Raw genomic sequence first — 20,496 nt, 5'->3', positions numbered from 1 at the left:
CCAGAGCCTAGCAAGGGAGGGACCGGAGCCTACCTGGGGCGGGGCCGATATCGGGGCGGAGTCTCACCAGGCTGGGGCGGGGCCGACATCGGGCGGGTCTCGTCGGGGCTGGGGCGGGGCCGAGAGCGGGGCTGTACCACCTTATAAGGGGGACGCGTCCGCGCGTGCGCGCCCACACGTCTGGTTTGCGGAGTGGCAGCCTGCTTTTTCTTACGCAGATGGGCTCTGTGGCCTAGCGCCCCCGTGCCCACCGTCCGTGATCTCACGCCGAGGCCCTCGAGGGGTCGCCGCCGAGGTGGGGCCCGGGCGGCGCGTCGATGAGTCGAGCGGCCCGAATGGGCGGCAGGGGGCGGCCGGTGCGCGACGGCTGGCGGGGCTGACCGCCGGGCGACCGGGAAGTCGGAAGGGCGCGGGTGGGCAGGGGGCGACGGATAGGACCCGGGGCACGGAGCTAGGGGCGCGCCGGCCACAGGTAGGGCCGCTTCCCGGAGCCCCAGGCCTGCGGCCCAGCGCACAAAGAGCCTTTGTTGTCCCTCGCGGCCGGTTCGGGCTGGTTGGAGCCGCCCGCGCGGAGAGGGCGGGCCGAGAGTTCCGGATCCCCTCCTCGACTTGGTAAACAAACCTGGCCTCCGCCCCTCCCGGGAGCCCAAGGGGCTGACTTGACCCTGGGGTCCGAGCGGGTCGACTCAGCCCGGGTGGGGAACGCCCTTCTGCGGAGGCAGGAGTGACCGAAGGGGCTCTCCGACCCCCGCTTGCGCAGGTTTCCACCAGCCCGCAAGCAAGAGCATGGCAGCCATCCCCTCCAGCGGCTCGCTCGTGGCCACCCACGACTACTACCGGCGTAAGTCAGCCCCTTGCCCGCGCCCCAGGCGTCTCGAGCTCCCCCGCCTAGAGCTTGTGGGGTCAGCTTCAGTTGCTTGAGAACCTGTACCCTGGTGGGGAGTAAGCTGCTAAGGACCGTTGACACCGGGCTGCGCTGCCGGTGAAGCCAGTGCTTGGCCGGGTGGACTTGAGGCCCGGTGCCCCGTGGAGCTGAGCGGGCCTCTTCTCTCCAGGCCGCCTGGGCTCCACTTCCAGTAACAGCTCCTGCGGAAGTGCCGAGTACCCTGGGGAAGCCATCCCCCACCACCCAGGTGAGTGCAGTGACTCCTCTGTTCCCAGGTCTGTGCCCAGGGAGTGACAGCAGCACCCTGACTTTGCCTTGCTCCTCTTAGGTCTCCCCAAAGCAGACCCCGGACACTGGTGGGCTAGCTTCTTCTTCGGGAAGTCCACTCTCCCGTTCATGGCCACAGTGCTGGAGTCTCCAGAGCAGTGAGTGTGCCTTTCTGGGGACCAGTGTGGGGGGAGGGGCGGGGACAAGTGGAAACAGCTTCTGACTTCCTGCTCTCCCCCAGCTCCGAGTCTGCCCAGGCCTCCACCAGCACGATCACCTGTGACCTGGCTCGGGAAGCTGTGGAGAAGCAGCAGCCCAGCGGCCAGCCTGGCAAAACCAACTGCAGGCCCCCGTCCTGAGTCACTACCACCAGCTGCCAGGCTTCCTTCCAAGGCTCTAGGCTCATCAGAGCCCTCTTCCTCCCCCTGCCCTGTACCCTCCCTTCCCCTCCTTTCCCCAAGACCAAGCAGGCTGCAGTCAGGGGAAGCAGTTCGGTTTTTAATATCAAAACAGCAAAACACCAAAAAGGAAGTTGAGAGAATACCACTCTCTGCTATCCGAGCCACACGAACGCGCCTTCCTCACACCCCATGACCCTGTGCCTTGCACCAAGTGGACAATAAACTCCAGGAGTGAGCAGCCTGGGGTGTGTGTGTGTGTGTGTGTGTGTGAGAGAGAGAGAGAGAGAGCCGTGTGCTCCCCCACCCCCGAGGGAGAAGTCACTAACCCCTCAACCTTCTCATTCCCAGGTGTGAGAGAGCTGGCCATGCTCCCTGGGCCTTCCTGGAACCCCTCCTAGGGGGTGTCCTCTGAGGTCTGGCCCAGGTTCATGTGGACAGACAGCTCCAGTGATTGTGGAGCCTTGAATCTGAGAAGGGATGGGGTGCCTGGCTATTTTGGGAAATCAGGGAGAGCAGGCAGTCCAAGAATTGGAGCAGAAGCTTCCAAGGCAGCTGCCGAGGTCAGAGCCCTCTATGTGATTCCACCCCTGGCCCCTCCTGCTGCTGCTATAGGAGGCCGGTGGTGTCTCTACCTTGGGGTCAGAGGGATGCCGGTGCCCCCTGGAGGACCTTGAGGAGGCAGTCCTCAAACTTTTCTCCCACATGTCTTCTGTTATGGGTGTTGCCTCCCCTTTTCTCTTGTAGGACACACTCTGGACAGGGCCCCCAATCCCCAGAGTGGATCTGAGGCCCCTGGCACCCCACTGAGGCAGATGGGAAGCAAGTGTGGGAGGCTCCTGTGGGTCCCTCTCACCAGGGAATCCCAGCTTTGGGCAGAGTCTTGACTCCAGGCCTGTGTGGTGTTGCGGGGGAGGGGTCCTCATCCTCTGCCAGCCTCCTGGGATAGGCCTGAGGGGGGTGGGCTGGTGGTGTCCACATTCAGGGCCAGCAGAGTTTGACTGGGGTGTGGGGTCAGGAGAGGGCAGTTCAGTGAGGCAGTGGACAGAGCTTTGGTGTGAAGTCAGAGGCTTAGAGGGGTGGCCTCCCCTGCTTCAAGGGCCGGGCTCTGCTGGAGGGGCCCATCCTCCTCTGGCCACCCCTCCCCAACTCCATTCTAAGTCACATGAGTCCATCCTGAGGCATTTGGGTGGCTAATAGCCCCTAAAGCCTACACCATCTGTCCTGCCTGTCCTCTTGTGTGTCCAGGCAGGTTGCAGGCTTGGGGGGCAGGCTCTCCTGTGGTCGCAGGGAAGGCTGGTGGTCAGTGCTAAGGCTGAGTGGGGGGTCCACCTCAAGGATTAGCATGACCCCCACCCAGTCCTGGCCACATTGTCCAGATGAGACCCCGACACCCCAGGGCAGGTGTTGCCAGGGCAGGTGGACAGGAACAGCACTGGCCCCGGGGAGCAGGTGTCAGTGCCTATCTCTGCAGAGGACTGGGAAATCATGCCCCCTCAAGTCCGAGGCTCAGGTAGGGCCAGGGGCCAAAGGGGGTGCAGCCAAAGCCTAGGTCCCCACCACATGGCCAGGGAGGCTTGACCCTGGTCCTGCTAGTTGGTGGGCTTCAAGTCAGGACCAGGGACAGGTCCATTTTGAGGAAAGGGGTGATCTGGCTCCTGGAGCCTCCAGGGCAGACGTTGGCTGTGGGGTGCCTGGCATTTTGCAGGTGCTGGCCTCGGGGAATGGGACAGCCCCAGCTCCAGGCTGCATTGGGGAAGGCGTAGGCCCAGGCCTGCCAGAGCCCCTTCCCAGGAGTGTCCGGCTGGTTCTGGGAGTGGTCCATACCTTCAGCAAATCCTCAGTGAATCAGAGTGGCCCACAGCCATGATCTGAGGTCCCTCAGGCCTTGCCTGACTCATGAGGGCTGGCCTGGCCTCTGGGCATCTGCAGGGAGGCTGTGAGCTCAGAGCGGGTTCTCGTACCTTGTTAAGCTGGAGAGCTTCTCCCACAGCCCTTTGAAGTAGGGTCTCTGCTCAGGGTCCTTGTGCCAGCAGGAGAGCATCAGCTTGTGTGTGGTGGGCGGGCACTCTGGGGGGCGGGGCATGCGGTAGCCGCTCTCCACCCTCAGGAAGGCCTCGTGGTTGGACATGCCTATGGTGGATGGTACAAAGAGGCTCTGGAGGCAGGAGGCCAGTACCCTCTGCACACCTGGCACTCCTACCGCCCTCTTTTGGCTGGTGGCCCTGGAAGATACCCAGTGAGTGGTACAGGGTGGTGTGACAAGGAGGCAGCCCCCTACTGCCCTAATGACAGTCTGCAATGCTGGGGCCCAGTACCTGGATAGGGCGTCTGACCCCTGCTGAAAATCTCATGGAGGAGAACCCCGAAGGACCAGACGTCAGACTTGATGGAGTAATGCCCTCGGGAGAGCGCCTCTGGGGCAGTCCACTTATAAGGGATGTTGTGGTCATAGGAGAGATAGATGTCCTCCTGCAATCAGACACATGCTGGGGGTGGGCCTGGGGGCCGCCCCTGCAGCAGGGATAGGTCAGAGGAGCCTGGCATGTGGTGGGCAACTGTGCAGTCAGGACCCACACCATGTCATGGCTTCCTGGGAGCTGAGCTGGCAGACCATGCCTAGATACCCACAGGCCATGCCCCGGAAAACCACAGTCGCAGAACCGAGTGGAAAGCCTCCCAGAACAAGGGGCAGAGAATCCCTGAAAGTGAGCTTCAAAAAGACTTTGGCAGGGGCAACAGATTAACAGCCAAGCTAGGGGGATGCAAGGTCTGCTTGAGGAGCAGTCAGGAATGGCTGACACTTAGCTCTGGGTGTCATGACTGAAGGAACCTTCTCAACTTAGTGTTAATGGGAGTCCTGGAAGTGCTTGTGTTGCCAGCCTGCTGGGCCAGGTGCCTCCCCCACACCCCGCTTGCCTGTGCGCCCTGCCCTGCTGTTGCCACCCACCCGCTCAGCAGGGACTTCCGTGTTCGCAGCTTCTGGGCACAGAGCTGTCCTAGACTCGTCCAAGCGCCTGCACTGCCCTCCAAGAAGCCTCCTAACCCTGTCAAGGGACAGCTTGGGCTCCATAGCCCATATCTCACCTGAGAACGGGAAGGCCACAGGAACTTCCGGTGGCTCGTGCCCTCACTGCCCATGCCCCGCCCCCTCAGCTCTCTACCCTGCCCCACCCCTACCTTGATGAGCCTGGCCAGCCCGAAGTCCCCAACTTTGCAGATATTGTTTTCCCCCACGAGGATGTTCCTGGCAGCCAGGTCCCGGTGGATGTAGTTCTGCGATTCCAGGTAGCACATGCCCTCGGCCACCTGTGCTGCAACGTCCATCAGCTCCGAAATGGGCAGGGCTTTCTCATCAGAGTCTGCAGAGGCCAGGGGAGGCCAGGGTGAACAGGACCAGCCAGAGCCAAGTCCTCTCTGCAGACGAGCGTGCTCAGGGGAGGGGTTGGGGCAAAGGGCAGATGGCCTGATTTCAAATTGGAACTGTGGAGCCACTGCAGGCCTTGTAGAGGCTGATACAGTCAGCACATAACCCTTTGGAATTTCCTTCTGGGAATCCACACTGAAGCAGTAAGAACTCAAACATGTGTACACAGATGTTCAGCCCAGCATTATTCACATGAAAACCTTAGAAGGTTTCAACAACAGGCACCTAAGTGGACATGGCACATCCGCGTGGTGGCTCACAGACTACCAGGATTTCATTTCTGATGAACATTTAATGATATGGGAAACTGCTTGCAATTATCACGTGGAAAGTATTCCCAATGTTGCTGTATTAAAATAGACCCCCTGATGTGCACACATGCATACTGGGTGTAGTTTATCCTGCATGTACACTTCTTCCTTTTGCAGCAACTCTGCAGTCAGGCCACGTCTGCACACAGTGGCGCCTCTGCTCACTGGCTGCGGTTGTCTGGTCTGGGTGTTAAGTGACGGCTCTTGTTATAGATGATGAGGTATGTGCGTCAATGAGACACACGGCGTGCGAGTGTGTGTGGTTGTCTGGGTGTGTGGCTGTGTAAGCATGTTCACAAACACCAGAAGAAGGGACAGTGTCTTCTAGGAAGAGAGAACAGCAGTGAGACTAGGCTGTGTGTCCCAGTAGCAGGAGGGGTGGGCAGCCACACCAAGGCTTTGTCTAAAGAGGCCTCAGTTCACTGTGGGTGCAGGAGTGATGGGAGGCTTTTCTTGTCTTTGATCTTATCTGTATTTTGTCAACGAGTGGTACATTCATCACAAGATATTTTAAATCCTTTCGTAAGCAGAAAAGTGCTGAGGAACCCCCCAGAACCCCAGGCTGTCCTGTTCGTGGCGTGGGGTACACATCTGTGCACGTCTCCAGTTCCCTCCAGTGGGCACAGTCACTCTGGTGCCCCCACTCACCCCTCAGCAGCTCCAGCAGGCTCCCCTTCGGCATGAGCTCTGTGACAATGTACACCGGGTCCCCCACGGACGCCACTGCGTACAGAGCCAGGATGTGCTTGTGCCGCAGCTTCTTCATGGCCTGGATCTCCGACTGGAACGTGTGCTGGTGCAGAAGGTCAGCTGTGGGGGTGGGCGGCCTCGCTGGGTGTGGCCCCTGGAGAAGCTGGGGGCCCTCAGCCTGCCCCTGCACCCAGCCACACCAGCAGCAGCTCAGGAAATGTGGGCACCCTTCCAGATACCCCATCTCCCAGGCCAGGATGCCAGGTCAGACCCAGCCTCATCCCCACTGTTCACATGGGGATCCACTATGCCCACCAGCAGCTCTCCCCACACCCCAGGCACCACAGACACCCCCGTGGGGTTTACCCCTGCCCAGCTTGATGTGGAGCTAGAACTCCCCCTAGATGTGCTCGCTTGCAGCCCTGGGTCCCCAGTTCCTGAAGTGGGTGATCTGAACCTCTGGTGGTTCATCTAAGAAGAGTCTAGATGAACCTTTTCAGATCTCTGGTGTTTACTTATTCTAAGGGCTTTTCTTCCATTTACATTAAGAATTTAAAATTTCCTGTCAGGATAAGTGCACTTGGGCAGCAGCATGAAAGCAGAAAGCCACCCAGACGCTGAGCTGGGTGCCACACATGGTCCAGATCAGGGTGCTGAGTGGTGGGCGGGCCGTCAGGGCCCAAGGCTGCTGCGCCACCCGACCCCCACTGGCCCACTGACCTCGGGCGATCACCTTGATGGCCACTTGGACCTTGTCCTTCCAGAGCCCTTCAAAGACCTCCCCGAAGTAGCCGGAGCCCAGCTTCCTGCAGAGCGTGAACTCCTCCCGTGGCCTCTCCCAGTCATCACAGTGGGGCAGGGGCTCTGGCTCGTGCTGCAGGGACATGGGCGGGGGCACCCGTCCACATGAAGTCAGCCTCAGCCACCTCCTGCTGGGGAGGGTCCTGGTGTCCAGCGTGTAGCCGGGCTCACGGAGGCTGCCCCCAGCCAAGCTGACCCCTTCTGTATCCAGCAGACAAAAAGCACCCTCCACCTGCTCTGAACCAGTGACACTGGCCTGATTGCCATTCAGACAAAAGTCCTGTCTGGCTGCCGGCCAGGGCATATGGCTGGAGAGACTCAGGACATGGCAGGAATACAGCTGACCTCTTGCTGACCCGGGGGTGAGAGTGCCCACCCTCCGCCCATGCCCAGCTCTGTACAAACACAGCTGGCTGGCTGCCAGAGTCCCCAGAGAGTGTCCCCAAGGGTCCCCAGGCAGTTGAGGCAAAGACCCACACCCATCTCCACTGGAGGGTTTGTACCCCTGTAAGGGGCAGTGGGGAGGCCAGGGTCTGGCATGGGGGTCAGGGGCCCCTACCTTCCTGCAGGGCGAGGTCAGCCGCAGGCCGTGGGACAGGCTCTGGACCTTGTGGTGGTCCACGAGCTCGGACAGGCCAGGGAAGGACACAGCCTCGTTGAGGTGCAGCCGGCCGGCCCGCCACCAGATCTTGTAGTGGCGCACGGTCTGCTGGTCCCGCACTGCACAGAGTGGGTCACTCATGAGCAGGTGCCAAGAGGAGCCCCCAATGGAGAAAGTAAGGACCCAACAGGACCTCGGGACAGGATCCCAGACCTTGGGGCCCTCGCCCACCAAGGGTCAGAGCTCCCAGGGCAAGGTCTAGATGTCCCAAGGCAGGGGAGAGGATAGGCCAGAGGGGCTGAGCTCTACATGCACGAAGGGTTTAGGGACCAGAAGTCTGGAAGTCAGGCCCGGGAGTGGGGAGGCGGCTGTGGAGCGGGGAGGGCAGGAAGTGGGTACCCGAGAGGACGTAATCGGCGCCTGGCTTCTCACTGACGCGAATCAGGAAGGACCCCTGCTCGTTGCCCATGGCCTGCAGTCGGTGCAGAGCTTCCGAGCGAGAGATTCGGCCGAAGAACCACCTGCAGGATGGGGGCACCCTGAGCAGAGCAGATCTCCCCAGTGCCCCCGCCTTAAGTCTCGGCCCCTACCTTGAGTCCCAGCCCCCACCTGACCTGACACTCTGCCTCCTTGTGTTGTGTCCCAGCCCAAACCCACAGATGCCCTCTGACACTTGCTGACCCAGAGCATCCTTCTTTGCCCATTGCCAACCCCAAATGTCCCAAGTGGTCAATTCTGGATACCAGGAAAGGCCTGGAGATCCAGAAGTGGGAAAGGCCCCCCACCACTCTGCCTGGGGCATCCCCTGTCTGTGGGGATAGAGCCCCCCATCCTATGGGTGCAGCGACCCATCCCCAACTTCAGATGTGACTCTGCAGCCATGCACTTGGACCCATCTTGTTTGGGTTTTGTGTGTGTGTTTTTTTTTTTTCATTTTGGCCTTGCCAGACAACATGCAGGGTATGGGATCTTAGTTCCCCAACCAGGGATGGAACCCACACCCCTGCAATGGCAGCGCGGCATCTGAAACACTGGACCACCAGGGAAGTTCCTGGGCTACACTGTCCTGTGACCCTGTGGTACCTTCTCCCCCTGGAGCCACAGACACATGGTGCTCCAAAGCCCTGGGATCTGAGGATTCACACGTACCAGCACACACCCATTCTCACACCCCGACTCCCAGCACCAGGGCAGGGACCAGCCTGGACTCTGGAGGGCAAGGTGGGGCCAGTGGGACTCCCCAGGGAACCTCTGCTGCCAGCCACTCTGCCCTTTGTACCCTCAACTCCTCAGGCCCTGTTGAAATGTGAGCACCCGCACAGAGGACCACTGCCCAGCACTGAGCCCTGTGGGGTTCACAGCCCACTCCCACCCACCTGCCCAGCACCTCTGGAGTCAATCCCCTTTGCTCCCAACCCCACCTCCTTGCCTCCTTCCACTTCTCAAATGTGCTGTGTTCCCAGGGACTCGGGGCCTTTGCCCTGGCCATGCTGATCCCGCCTGAGGCCATCCAGTGTGTGCTGTGTCCCTCCAGGAAGACACAGTAGGCACTCCATCGGTGGGGCGCATGGCACACAGGGACTGCCTACCCAGAGTCCATAGTACCTCCTCGGGTCATGAGCAGCCCAGGCCAGGCCACTCCTGTGGCCCAAGATTCCTGGGCAGCCCCTCAGGACTGTAGTCACCTCCCGGAGCTATCTCGCCAGTGACAGGCAGTCATGCTGGCACAGGAAGCATGTCTGTGGCCCACACTCCGGCTGGCCTGTCTCAACAGCCTTCCCACTCCCTCTGATGAGACCACATGTCTGATTTCGGGTATTTGGAAGGGGAGCAAAGCTTCACTTCCCAGAAGGCCCAGACTTTGCCCTCTCTGGGTCCCACACCGTGCACTGACCATGGGGAAGTCCAGGGGAGGGGCCACAGCCTCAGGACCCCCTCCCCGGAAGTCACACACAGACACCCAGCCAGGGATCCCAAGACCAGGATGGTAGGCCCGGCCTCTCGGGGGGACAGGGGTAGGGATATGGAGCCACGGGTTCCCAATCTGTGGCTGCCCAAGGCGCCTGCCCACACCCAGAGCCCAGCCACAGAGGCACAGAGCTCTGTCCCCACAGACTCCTTTCCCAAGCTCAAGAGGGGCTGCATAGCCCAGGGATGGGGGTGCCTTGGAGTGACCCACCAGGGCCACAGGGACACTCACGGCTCCAACTCCACCGTCTCCTTCTCAGCCAGGTAGTTGTGGGGCACGTAGCCTTCAGCCAGGGCCCGGCCCGCCCCATCCAGCCGCACGGCCCACCACCACTCCTCCTCCTTTCTGGCCACGTGGAAGAGGTCCCCTGCCCGGAAGCTCAGCTCCTCAGCAGTCCGAGCCTCAAAGTCCCAGAGGCCCACGTACTGGGGGCCCAGGGGAGCCTGGCCCTCGGATCCCATGGCTGGTGCAGCAGCAAAACTGGGCTGTCCGGCCTTGCCACCTTCTCCGGTCCAGCTGGGAGCAGCATGTGGGCAGGGCTGTTCCCAGCAGTCTGTCCCTGCCCCACTGAGCCACCACCCATATCCCTGTGATGAGGCAGCCGTGCCAGCCACACCTATGCCACCAGGGACAGCCCCTCTCAGGCCTTCTCAGGCACCCTAGGCTCCACCCTGAGGGCCACCCCCTGGGCCAGGTCAGTCTGGGCACTAACTGACCAGTTAACACCTGCCAAGAAAGCTGCCCACCAAGTGGTCACAGGTGCTACTGGCCACGTGGCCAGACCTAAGCGCCAGGAGAGGGGAGAGGGGAGTCACTGATCAGGCAGGAGGTGTGGGACTTGGAGCTGGAGGGGCGGGACAAGGCACGCCCTCCCCCAAACCCCCCGGACTGTTGTGGCTGAGCCTGGATCCCAGGATGGCCAGTTCCCAGCAGCGTCCCCACCAGAAGCCCAGGGCTGCTTCTCTGCCTGCCCCCGGAGGAGCTCCCCCGAGGCCCAGGCACCTCCTCCCCGGCCAGAGGCTGGGGTGCAAGGGACTGCCCGATGGGAGGGCTGTGAGGACAATGAGCAGGGACTCACACACTCATCTTGCTTGTGGGCGTTTTCCCTTTTATTGAGAAGAGACTAGGCACCATCCGCCTCTCTGAGATCAAGAACAAGCCTGCTTGGTTCTGACCAAGAAGGACCCAGAAGGGACAGACAGATGGCTGGGCGGTGAGAAGTTCTGAAGCCCCCACCCCTGCACACCTACCCCCTCACTGTTGGCCAGAACTCTCTGACCCCCTTGCCCTTGGGCCCCGCCCCTGAGCTCTGTCCAGAGGGCCTCTGGTTCTGCCCATCACACCAGCAAATGGGAGGGATCTGAGGCTGAGGCCTGGGCCCTCACTAGGGCATCAGCATCAAACCTGTTTAGCTTGTGCTGATGACATGCCCCTAGGAAATGCCGGTGACCCCCACGCACACCTGCCTCTCCTGTCACCCCACCCAGCATGCTCCTCCCTGCCCAGGACGCCTGCCAGCCCCAGTTCCCACACACCCCAGGAAACGAAGAAGGTGAGTCCTTCAACACGGCTGGAGCCCGAGCCCCACAGGCTTCTTGGTCTGGGAACCACCTGAGCCAGAGGAGCCCAGCCCTCACCCTCGGGCACCCCAGCTCTCCCAGGACAGGGTAGAGAGGGGTCAGGGGCTGAAGGCCAGGGCAGAGCTGAGGCCCAGCTGCCTGGTGTCCCAAAAGGCTCGGGCCAAACCCTCTTGCCCCCTCCCCCATCTGCCTGGTTGGGGGTGGTGATGCTGGGGACCATGTCTCAGGCTCTGACCCACAACCAAAGTGATTGGGGCCCTGAAGTGGCATGTTCTCACTTTCCCTCTCTGCTCAAGGGATCCCTCACCCTCCAGGGCCCCCTCCCCGCCCCTCTGGGAAGTCCCCTGCCCCAATTTCTCTAACCCTGCACAGACTGTTTCTCTGAGCATCTGAGCAGCCCCTGGGGCGGGAGGGTCACTTATCTGCACCCTAGGGTCCCAGCTTCCCATGATGCCTCTGCCCCTTCTGTCCCACAGGCCTCTGGAGTACAGCTGCCAGCCTGGGGCTCCCAGGATGAGAGTCGGGAACCCTTAGGGTGAACCCCACCTGCCCAATCCCTGTCCATGTCCATTTCATGGGACTGGAGCTGGCAGGGTGAGGTGAAGCCAACAGCGCACGTCCTGTGACGAAGCCGTGCTTGAGATCAGCCCCAGGGCAGCAGTTGCACCTGGAAACTGGCTGCTTCCTGTCACAGGAGGGCCAGTGGTCACCAGGTCCCCAGACGCCAGAGCATCCGTGTCTGCCCCACCCCGACCCTGCACAGTCAGCCAGCACCCAGAACCCCAGCTCTGAGGCATGATGCCTCGCTGACCTTTGCCCCACCCACAGAGAACCGCCCAGAGTGTCACCCAGTCACCTAGTCACCAGTCTGAGCTTCCTGTGGTCTGACAACCCCCTCCCTCCCTCTCTCTCTGCTCCAGCCCCAGGGGCATGGGAAAGGCTCTTTACCTGGCCTCTGCAGCCTCCCCCACCATCCTGTTCCTGCCCACAGCCCAGGGGGTGTGCTGCCTCTGAATCCCCGGATGTGGATGCCAAGATGCCCTGGGGTGGAGGTGGGCACGTGAGGTCCAGCTCTTCCTCGGGCACGATCCACCAGATGGTGGGCTGAGCCGTCAGGCCCAGGTGGCCCACAAGAGGGAGCAGCTATGCCAGTCTGTGTGCCACGTGGGGCCAGCGCCCTGGGCCTGCCAAAGCCCTAGCACTGGCAGCTGCAAGAAGGCCACAGCAACCCATTGAGGCTCCTGACTGTGGGAGGGGGCTCGATGAGGCGGGCACAGGCAGGAGGCCTCTCTGCCCAGTGTCTCCCTGAGGTCAGGGCGAATGTGGGCTCTGTCTGGGCTTCTCTGCTGAGACCCTCCCTCTCTGGGGAATACTGGTCACCCTGGTGAAGGACGCCAGTCCCTCTCCTGTCTGAGCAGGTGTCCGCGTGTGTCTGCCTCGTGTGCACAAGCTTTGTGTGTCAGCACGTGTCAGGGTGTGAGGCCCACAGCCAGAGGCTCTGTGGACTGGCACCAGTTCTGGGCAGCAGGTATTGCTGGCAAACACTGTCCTGTGAGAGGGGTCCCTGGGCAGGAGCTCGGGTCATGTGAGGGCGGGGCGGTGGCGCCTGCTCGTGGTGCCCAGCTTCTCCCGCAGTGTGATGAAGTCTGGCCGCTCTTCCGGGCAGCGCCTCCAGCACCCCAGCATGAGAGCGTAGACCTCAGCCGGGCAGGCGGCCGGGCGCGGGAGCCGGTACCCCCGTGAGATCTGCTGTAGAGTCTCGTGGTTGCTCATCCCTGGGGAGAGGCAGGAAGAGAGGCTGGGCAGGTGCTTTCTCCCTTGGCCTGGGAGTCACCCTGGAGCCCACCTCCAGCCCTGGGCAGACCCTGCCAAGCAGGCAGCCTCCAGGCTTGGTACCCCTTCCAGGCTCAGCAATCCCCGGGCAGGGGGTGACTCCGCCTCCAAGCTGGCTCCCACGCTTCCTTCCTTGGACTACTCTTGCCTCCTGCCTTGTGCTGCCAGGAGGCCCACCTTCGTAGGGACACCGGCCATACGTGAAGACCTCGTAGAGCAGTACCCCGAAGGACCAGACATCGGACTTGGGCGAGTACACGCAATAGCTGGCTGCCTCAGGCGCCGTCCACTTGACGGGGATCTTGGAGCCGCTGCGCAGGGAGTAGACGTCATCCTGGGCAAGGGGAGAGCAGTGGCGCAATGGGTGGAGAGGCAGCCTCCCCGCTAGCCCCTGAGTCGCCTAGCACCCCATGGCCGGAGCCCACGCTGACCTTGAGCAGCCGGGCCAGGCCAAAGTCGGCCACCTTGCAGGCCAGGTCATCACCCACGAGCACGTTCCTGGCAGCCAGGTCCCTATGCACGATGCGCTGCTCCTCCAGGTAGCTCATGCCCTCGGCCACCTGACAGGCAAAGGTCAGCAGGAAGGGTGGGCTCAGGGCCTGGCCTTCGGGGCCTGCAGGCAGGGCCGACAGTCAGGCGGCAGGCGTCTGCCCTAGTCACTGCCCTCCGCACTTTGGGGTCCCCAGCTCTAAGTCAGGTGAGGACAGCACTGCCTGCCAAGGCCGGAGGAGGGCACTGTGTTGTGGTTTTGTGTCAGCCTGACCCTGGTTCCCAACCAGAAACAGAAACAGACCAAAGTGGGGGAGGGCCGCACCCGGGGTCTGATGGGGTCCATGCCAGAACTAGTGACCTAGTGTAGGATTAGTGACCCAGAGGGGCCCCACCTGGAACTGCAGTGTCCAGACCCCGCCCAGCCTCACTCGTGTCCAGAACCAACCCCGGCCATATGGGCCTTGAACAATCGGCATTCAATAAAAAGGCCTGGAGGACCATCAGGAAGGGCGAGGGCATCCCCATCCCCACTGTGACACTCACTGCCCAGGAAGGCCTGCAGGCTGCCCTTGCACATGAGCTCTGTGACGATGTACACGGGCTCACCCGCCGAGCACACCGCATGAAGCCGGATGAGGCGCTCATGCCGCAGGCTCTTGAGCGTTTGGATCTCCTGGGCCAGGTCGGCGAGCTTCACGTCGCCTGCGGGACAGGGCAGCGTTCCAGGATCTGCCATAACCACCGCCACCCACTGCTACCGCCCTGGGCTCTGGGGTCCCACCCACCTGGTCTGATGACCTTGACTGCCACGGGCATGGAGCCCAGCCACAGGCCTTCCCACACCTCCCCGAAGTAGCCTTCGCCCAGCTTCCTCCGCAGGGTGAACTCCGAGTGGGGCCGCTCCCACTTGTCCTGCTCAAGGGACTTCTGCAGGGGTGGGAGCACTCAGGGCCTCTGCCTGTGGCTCCTTGGGCAGAGTGCACGGCTTCTCCTCGGGCCCTGGGCCTCCAGCTCTCTGCCCCTGTGCCCCGGCACACACTTGCCTCCGACCCTGCTCAGGACCAGGGGCCTAGGTGCTGACCTCTGGAGGCCTGGCCCCAATTGCTTCCGGACCTAAGTGGCACCTTTGCCGGTGCAGGCATCCATCCACACTCATTACTGTCCCATCCAGGCTGTCATTAAGAGACCAGAAGAACCAGATGGCTGCTCGGCCCCTGGCAGGACTGCTTGACTGGGACCATCACAGATACCATGGCTCCAGCACAGGTGTGGCCGTCCCGACAGGCATCTCTTCCCACGGCCTCCATGCTGGCCTGGGGCGGCTGTGGGTGCCATCCCTGGATGCCTTCCCCAACTTGCCTCCCCCCCCACCCTCCTGGTTGCTCCATGGCAGAGCTGGGCAGGGAAGGAGGGCATCTCACAGGCCTTATTCCCCTCCCCGCTCAGAGAAGAGAATCCCATAGGAATGAATCTGTGAGAGCAGACCCTACCCTGCGACCAGGGCAGGGTCGCAGCCAGAGTGAAGAGGAGTCACAGGAGCTTCACCCAGGGTTGGGCTAAGCCAGCTGGACACGTGCTGAGGAGTGTCATGGGCCTGGCGAGGGGCAGCCTGGCGGAAGGGGTGGGGATGGGCCCACCTGGGGCGGGCAGGGCAGGAGGGGGACGGGCCCACCTGGGGCATGCACGGCAGGGGAAGGGATGGGCCCACCTGGGGTGCGCAGGGCTGCAGCAGTGGGCTCTGGATCAGCTTCCAGTTGGCCTTGTAATATGCCAGCAGCTCATCCAGACTAGGGAAGAGCTGGTCCTTCTGCAGGTAGAGGCTGCCGTCGACCGCCGTGGAGATGCGGTAGTGGCAGACTTTGGTCTGGGACCGGACTGGGAGGGCGCAGAGATGGAGACCCCATCTTGGCTGCAGCCCTGACCCCCCCCCCCACCATCTCAACCAGGCAACCCATACCATTGGCCCCAAAGTGGGCTGGGGGCTGGCACTGCCTGGGGAGGCCACCACCCCAAGGTCAAGGGCACCCTGGTACCTGACAGTGAGAAGTCCCCACGGCTGCTCTCACTGGGCCGGACGAGGAAGGCCCCTGGCGCATTGGGGGGGGATAGCAGCAGCTGCTGGGCCTGGGTTCGGCTGATGCCACTGAAGTACCAGCTGCAAAGGGCGGACACAGCAGTCCCCATACTGGCTCAGCCCTGAGGCACCCATGACTCCCATGGGTCAGGCCCCAGATGCCCACTCCATGCAGGAGGTAAAGAGAGGAAGCTGGTGCCTGGTACTGGGGACCCAGTCTGGGGTCTGCACATGGCCCAGCCCCAGGGCCCAGTCTCTGGAGTACTTGGGGACTGGGCACAAGGTGGGGGCACCCAAAGAAAGGACCAGATAGACAACCTGGGAGGGGCTGCTGCTGGAACCTGGGGTGAGAATGGGGCCTGGAAGAACAGGGGCAGAGACAGGCCTACCCTGGCACAGATAGACATCTGAGCCCACTCTGGGGCTCTATGGGGAGGGGGCCAGCAAACAACATGGCCAGAGTGAGCAGTGGGGCTGGGCTGAGGCTGAGGCAGGACAGGGTGGGGTAGGGTGATGGTGGAAGGGGCAGAGGTTTGTTAGGAGGTAATATCAGCAGACATCTGGGGAAGGGTCAGGGACCTGTGGACGTGGTTCCCCCAGACAGGCCCTGGGTGGATGGCAAGCCGGAGACACACTGATTTGGAACCAGGAGGCCCAGCCCCAGGCATCTGCGGGCTCCATCCACTGAGGGACTCCTGCAGCCAGCCCCTGCCTCGGGAACCCTCTACCCAGGAGAGACTCTTACGTGGGGAGGGGCTATAGAGGACAGTCCCAGGTCAGCAGTGCTTCCATCTCCCCCGCCCCTGTACCCACATCAGGGCCTGGGGGGCAGGGCTGAACCCCCATGTACACCCAGACTTCTGATATGTTCTTGGACTCTAGGCCCTGGTTGCAGAGCAGTAGGCGAGATAAGCCTGGGATATCCTAGCATCTTGTAAAGTTGAGGGGTCTTCTCCTGCCTGGCTGGCCCGGGGGACAGGCGGCCAGGTGTCCGAGGGTAATGACACAGCAAGTGTGGCAGCCCTTTCATCTGCAGCCCAGACAAACAGTCATTAGCTAGTCCTCCAAGCAGCCCTTCCCTTCCTCCGGACCCTGCCCACCTCCAGGAGCTGCTGACCCAGTCTGTCCTCCACCTGGAGGGACTGTGGGCCCCCTTCCCATCAGAATGGCTTGGGGTGGGGCTGGAGTCCCCTCCGAAGGCACCTTCCTGTGACTCAGGCTTTCCCCCAGATCTACATCTCCAGGAGACGGTGGGTGCCCCAGGGGTCCCCAGGATGCCGAAGGTAGCCTGAGTGACATGAGACCTGCTGCTGGTCTGCAGAGACCCAGCTGGGTGCAGGACCTGGGGCCCATGTCAGGGCACGGTCTGCGCACCCTCCCTTTGCTAGCCCTGTTCACCAGCCAGTTTCTGGCCTTTCTCAGCTGGCATGTCACCTCTGTGGCACCAGGACTGGGAAGAGGTGCCTCTGCCCCAAGGGTTCCCCAGGTGCCCCCTCCTTCTAGAAGGTAGGGATGACAATGGCCAAGACATTCAGAGGAAAGAGAGGTAGGGGCCATGCCCAGGGTTTGGGCCAAAGGCCCGTGTACTCTGTCCATAGCCATATGGTGGGGACCTGCCCAGCACCGGCACACACTGTGTCCTGTGGACCCTGAGCCTGGGCCAAGAGGTCAGGGAGAGGAACGGGCAGGGACTCTGGCAGGAGTGGTTAGGTGGGGCCGCAAGCCGGCTGGACGGTGTGTGCATACTGCACCCACCACGCCTGCCTGCTGGCACACGGGGATTCAGACCTGGTGTCCAGCAGTGTTTGCTCTGAGGAGCCTTCTGGGAGAGTACCCAGCCTCTGCTCCCTGCCATGACCACACAACTGGCATGCAAACACCCAAGGGTCCATGCCAGCCACTCCCCACCTGTGGACTGCCCTGGCCCTAGGGGCCTCAGGCACTCAGGGGAATGGGTGGGCTGTACCCACCCCCCAAACGAGCCTCTTTGGGAGCAATCCCAAAGACCAGGGCCGTGTCTGCCCCATGCCTGGCCCAGAGCAGGAGGGAGGAGGCCAGGTGAATGTGGACAGGTGAGGGGGTGGACAAAGGCACAGCTCTGACTCCTTATCACCCCTTCCACACTGAGGTCACTATCTCACCCCTCACTGCACAAGAACGGCCTCTCTGCTCACCCATGTCCTCACCACCTCACTGCATCCTAGTCCTCAGCCCCCCGCCCCCAAGCAATGACCACTGAGCAAACACTGCTGTACACCAGGTCTGAATCCCCGTGTGCCAGCAGGCAGGCGTGGCGGGTCCAGTATGCACGCACCGTCCAGCCGGCTCGCGGCCCCACCTAACCACTCCCGCCAGAGTCCCTGCCTGTGCCTCTCCTAGCGGAATCAGGCGCCCGTCTTGCACACCATCCCGGCACCACACCTGCGGAACTTGCTCACCTCTGGATGGCGGGGGCTGAGGAGTGATGCTGGATGTGCAGGCCTCAAACTACCCTGCACTTATTACTAACTCCCTAGAGCAGGTGGTACTCACGGCTGGTCTGAGAGCGTCTCAGGGGCCACCTTGGCCACGTAGGTGATGGGCACCAGGCCAGTGCAGGGCCAGCCCGAGAGCTTGCGGGCCAGAATGCAGCCGCCCTCCTCCCTGAGGGCGTGGAGCCTGTCCCCGCGGCTAACGCTCAGCTCCTCCGCGCGCCGCGCCGTGAAGTCGCACAGCGCCCTGAAGAGCTGCGCGGGCGCCGGGGGGCTGCAAGGCTCCGCGGTACTGGGCTCCTCTGCGGCGGGCTCCAGCTCCAGGTCAGCGTCGGGGTCTGGGAACCGCGGTGCGCCGGCCGGCCAGATCTTGTCCCAGAAAAAGGACAAGAAGGCCAGCCTCTTCCTGAGGAAGGTCTCCATGCCTGGTTCTGCAGGGGGCGGAGGGGGCGCAGTGGCGGAGCTCTGGGACCCCGACGGGGAGACACTGGAGGGGCGGTGGGACGGCGAGCGCTGGGGCGGGGTTGGGGGGGACAGACGCTCCAGAGGCCCCCGCCAGCTCCCTGCGGTGCTCAGAGCAGCGCTGGGTGGCCCTCCAGCGCCGGCCACACGACAGCCGTTGCTCTCCTCGACCTCTAGGTTGTCTCGCCGGCAGGACTGGTCCCCAACTGCTCCAACACTCGTGAAGGTGGGGCGGCTTCAGTCCCGGGACAGACGTCAGGGAGGGACTATGGGGCAGGGTCCCGAAGTGGGGCCGTGGGGGCGGGGCCTCAGGGGTGGGGCCATGGTGGGCGGGGTCTCGGTGGGGCATGGTGGGCGGGGTCTCATGGGCCGTGAACGGTGTAGCTTGGGGAGGTCCCTGTGGGGAAGGGGCAGTCTGCATTTTGACGGTCAAGGTCACTCTCATAGTGTGATCTTGTAGGACAGTTCTGCAAGCTGGTCCCCTCAGGAAACGGGCAGAGGATACTTGGGATCTCTGTGTTATTTCTTGCTGCTGAATCTCAAAATTGAAAGTTTAATTTTAAGAAAATAGCTGAGAATGAGAAATTTAAAAAAAAAAGATGAAGTCAGAGATGGCAGAGGTGAGGACCTGCCTGACCCAGAAGAGGAGGGTAGACTGCCCTGTCCCCCACATTCTCTCTGTGAGTGGGCCGCACGGGTGGACGGTCTTTCTCTCACTGCTTTTCATTCCCTTCCCCACTTTCCAGCTCCCCGCCTCTCCCTCAACTTTGAGACAGCATCCCCTTTCCAAATAATTCAACTCTTGCTTCTCAGACCCCTAAATAACGACATAACAACAGCTACAACTTACAGACTAAGCGCCCAGGGCACCCCCCACCCCCAACACGGTGATGGGCGCTTAGCCCGGCAAACCCTCCTCCCATGAGTAAGGTCACTAGGAGGGGCGGGGGAGGGGCACCGTGGAAAGGGAGGCTCTGCCAGGGGAGGGGAATTCAGAGACAGACATCCTATGCTGGAAGGTACCCACCATTGACCTACAAGGGGGTGGAGGTAAGGGCCCTCCCTTGACTTCAGGAGGCTTCCAGGTCGTGACCGGGGAACGCGCCCTGGCAATCTTCCCAAGTCGAGGGGGCCCGATCCCCACACTATGGGCTCTCCGCCCACCCCGCCCTCTGAGCAGAGCGTCACAAAGACCTGCGGTCCCCATGGCAACCCGCGGGACGCCGCGGTGCGAGGCTAGGCGCCCCTGGTTCCGTGCACAGTAGGCAGCGCTGCTCCGGGAGGCAGGGCAAGTGGGCGCGCCGGGAGGCGGGCTAGAGGGGTGAAGGACGAGGGGGGTGTGGCGGAGGTGGGCAGGCGGGGTCTGGTGGGGGTCGGTTGAGGGGAAGTGGGCCCAGGGCCAGGGGACTGTAGGGGGTCCCGGAGGCGGAGGAGGGTGTAGGTCTGGGTAGAGGGCCAGGGCAGGCAGCTTCTTTTCCTGAGTTTAACAGCAACCTCTCCTGGCTTTTTCAATGGAGAAACTGGGGCCGTCTGGAAGCACCTCTGACCTGTAGTCCTACCTGGAGCTAAAGCTCCCCGCGGAGGCGGCTTGAATCTGTCCCAACCTTGGGCTACTGGGCCACTGAAGGACGCAGGCCAGCAATCCTAGTCCTGGTCTGTTGCACCTCAGGGCAGACACTGGTGCCGCTGTGCCCAGGGTTGGGTCTGCCGCCTCTGTCCCAGGAAGGTCCTGGCATCTGGGGAGGGAGACCGACTTGTGTCCCAACCTCACTCTGCCCCTTGGGCCTCTCACTCAGCCTCTCAGCTCCCGTTTGTAACTCATCCAACTTTCTGGGTGCTGGACAACCTCAGACCTTCCAGTGAAACCACGGGGTCTGTCTCACTGTCCTTGGGGGTGGCTGGGACCTGGGGCAGCAGCCAGGAATGCTGACCCCCTTTCTCCAAGGAGCCCCAGCCTTGTGGTCAGGACCTGCCAGGCTTGGGAGCACAGCTATGCCCAGCTCTGGGGCGCTCTGGACCCTCCTACAGAGGAGAACCTGGGTGGAGGAGGGGTGCAGAAGGAGATAGACTCTGGGGTCTACACTGGGCTCAAAGCCTGGATTGAGAGCAAGCTACCAAGTGTTCTGGGCTCAGGCACCCCATCTGTGAGCAGGGGCACCGTTCAGGGGCTTTTCTTATGGGCTCAGGAACATCCTAAGGCCCCAAGATACAGCAGGGCTCCGTAATGAGGAACT

At 62.2% G+C, this 20,496-nt stretch overlaps 3 protein-coding genes across 4 annotated transcripts; 1 reads left to right on the top strand and 2 right to left on the bottom strand.

The window, feature by feature from the left end:
• The first annotated feature begins 182 nt into the window (after nt 1-182).
• Nucleotides 183-1,776, top strand: PPDPF (pancreatic progenitor cell differentiation and proliferation factor). 2 transcript variants are annotated; one of them, XM_068987598.1, is made up of 5 exons: nt 183-295; nt 761-841; nt 1,056-1,133; nt 1,215-1,311; nt 1,395-1,776. In XM_068987598.1, the coding sequence occupies exons 2-5, from the start codon at nt 787-789 to the stop codon at nt 1,510-1,512; spliced, it is 348 nt and encodes a 115-aa protein (XP_068843699.1). In that variant the 5' UTR covers nt 183-295; nt 761-786; the 3' UTR covers nt 1,513-1,776. The 2 variants fall into 2 exon arrangements, with proteins under 2 accessions (XP_068843699.1, XP_068843700.1); XM_068987599.1 differs by lacking the exon at nt 183-295 and adding an exon at nt 372-612.
• Nucleotides 1,777-3,496: 1,720 nt separating this feature from the next.
• PTK6 (protein tyrosine kinase 6) lies at nt 3,497-9,811 on the bottom strand. Its single transcript, XM_068987751.1, has 8 exons — nt 9,582-9,811; nt 7,781-7,902; nt 7,340-7,500; nt 6,700-6,853; nt 5,938-6,099; nt 4,732-4,913; nt 3,870-4,023; nt 3,497-3,684 (listed from the first exon to the last, which is right to left on the bottom strand). The coding sequence occupies exons 1-8, from the start codon at nt 9,809-9,811 to the stop codon at nt 3,497-3,499; spliced, it is 1,353 nt and encodes a 450-aa protein (XP_068843852.1).
• A 2,700-nt stretch (nt 9,812-12,511) lies between these two features.
• On the bottom strand, nt 12,512-18,223 carry SRMS (src-related kinase lacking C-terminal regulatory tyrosine and N-terminal myristylation sites). Its single transcript, XM_068987749.1, has 8 exons — nt 17,862-18,223; nt 15,289-15,410; nt 14,964-15,130; nt 14,041-14,182; nt 13,799-13,957; nt 13,195-13,376; nt 12,941-13,097; nt 12,512-12,705 (listed from the first exon to the last, which is right to left on the bottom strand). Exons 1-8 carry the CDS (start codon nt 18,221-18,223, stop codon nt 12,512-12,514), a joined length of 1,485 nt encoding a protein of 494 aa, XP_068843850.1.
• Nucleotides 18,224-20,496: the final 2,273 nt, after the last annotated feature.

This window comes from Capricornis sumatraensis, chromosome 15 (assembly GCF_032405125.1).
Source record: "Capricornis sumatraensis isolate serow.1 chromosome 15, serow.2, whole genome shotgun sequence".
In the NCBI taxonomy this organism is placed as follows: Eukaryota; Metazoa; Chordata; class Mammalia; order Artiodactyla; family Bovidae; genus Capricornis; species Capricornis sumatraensis.
This window is presented reverse-complemented; position numbering and strand designations above follow the sequence as displayed.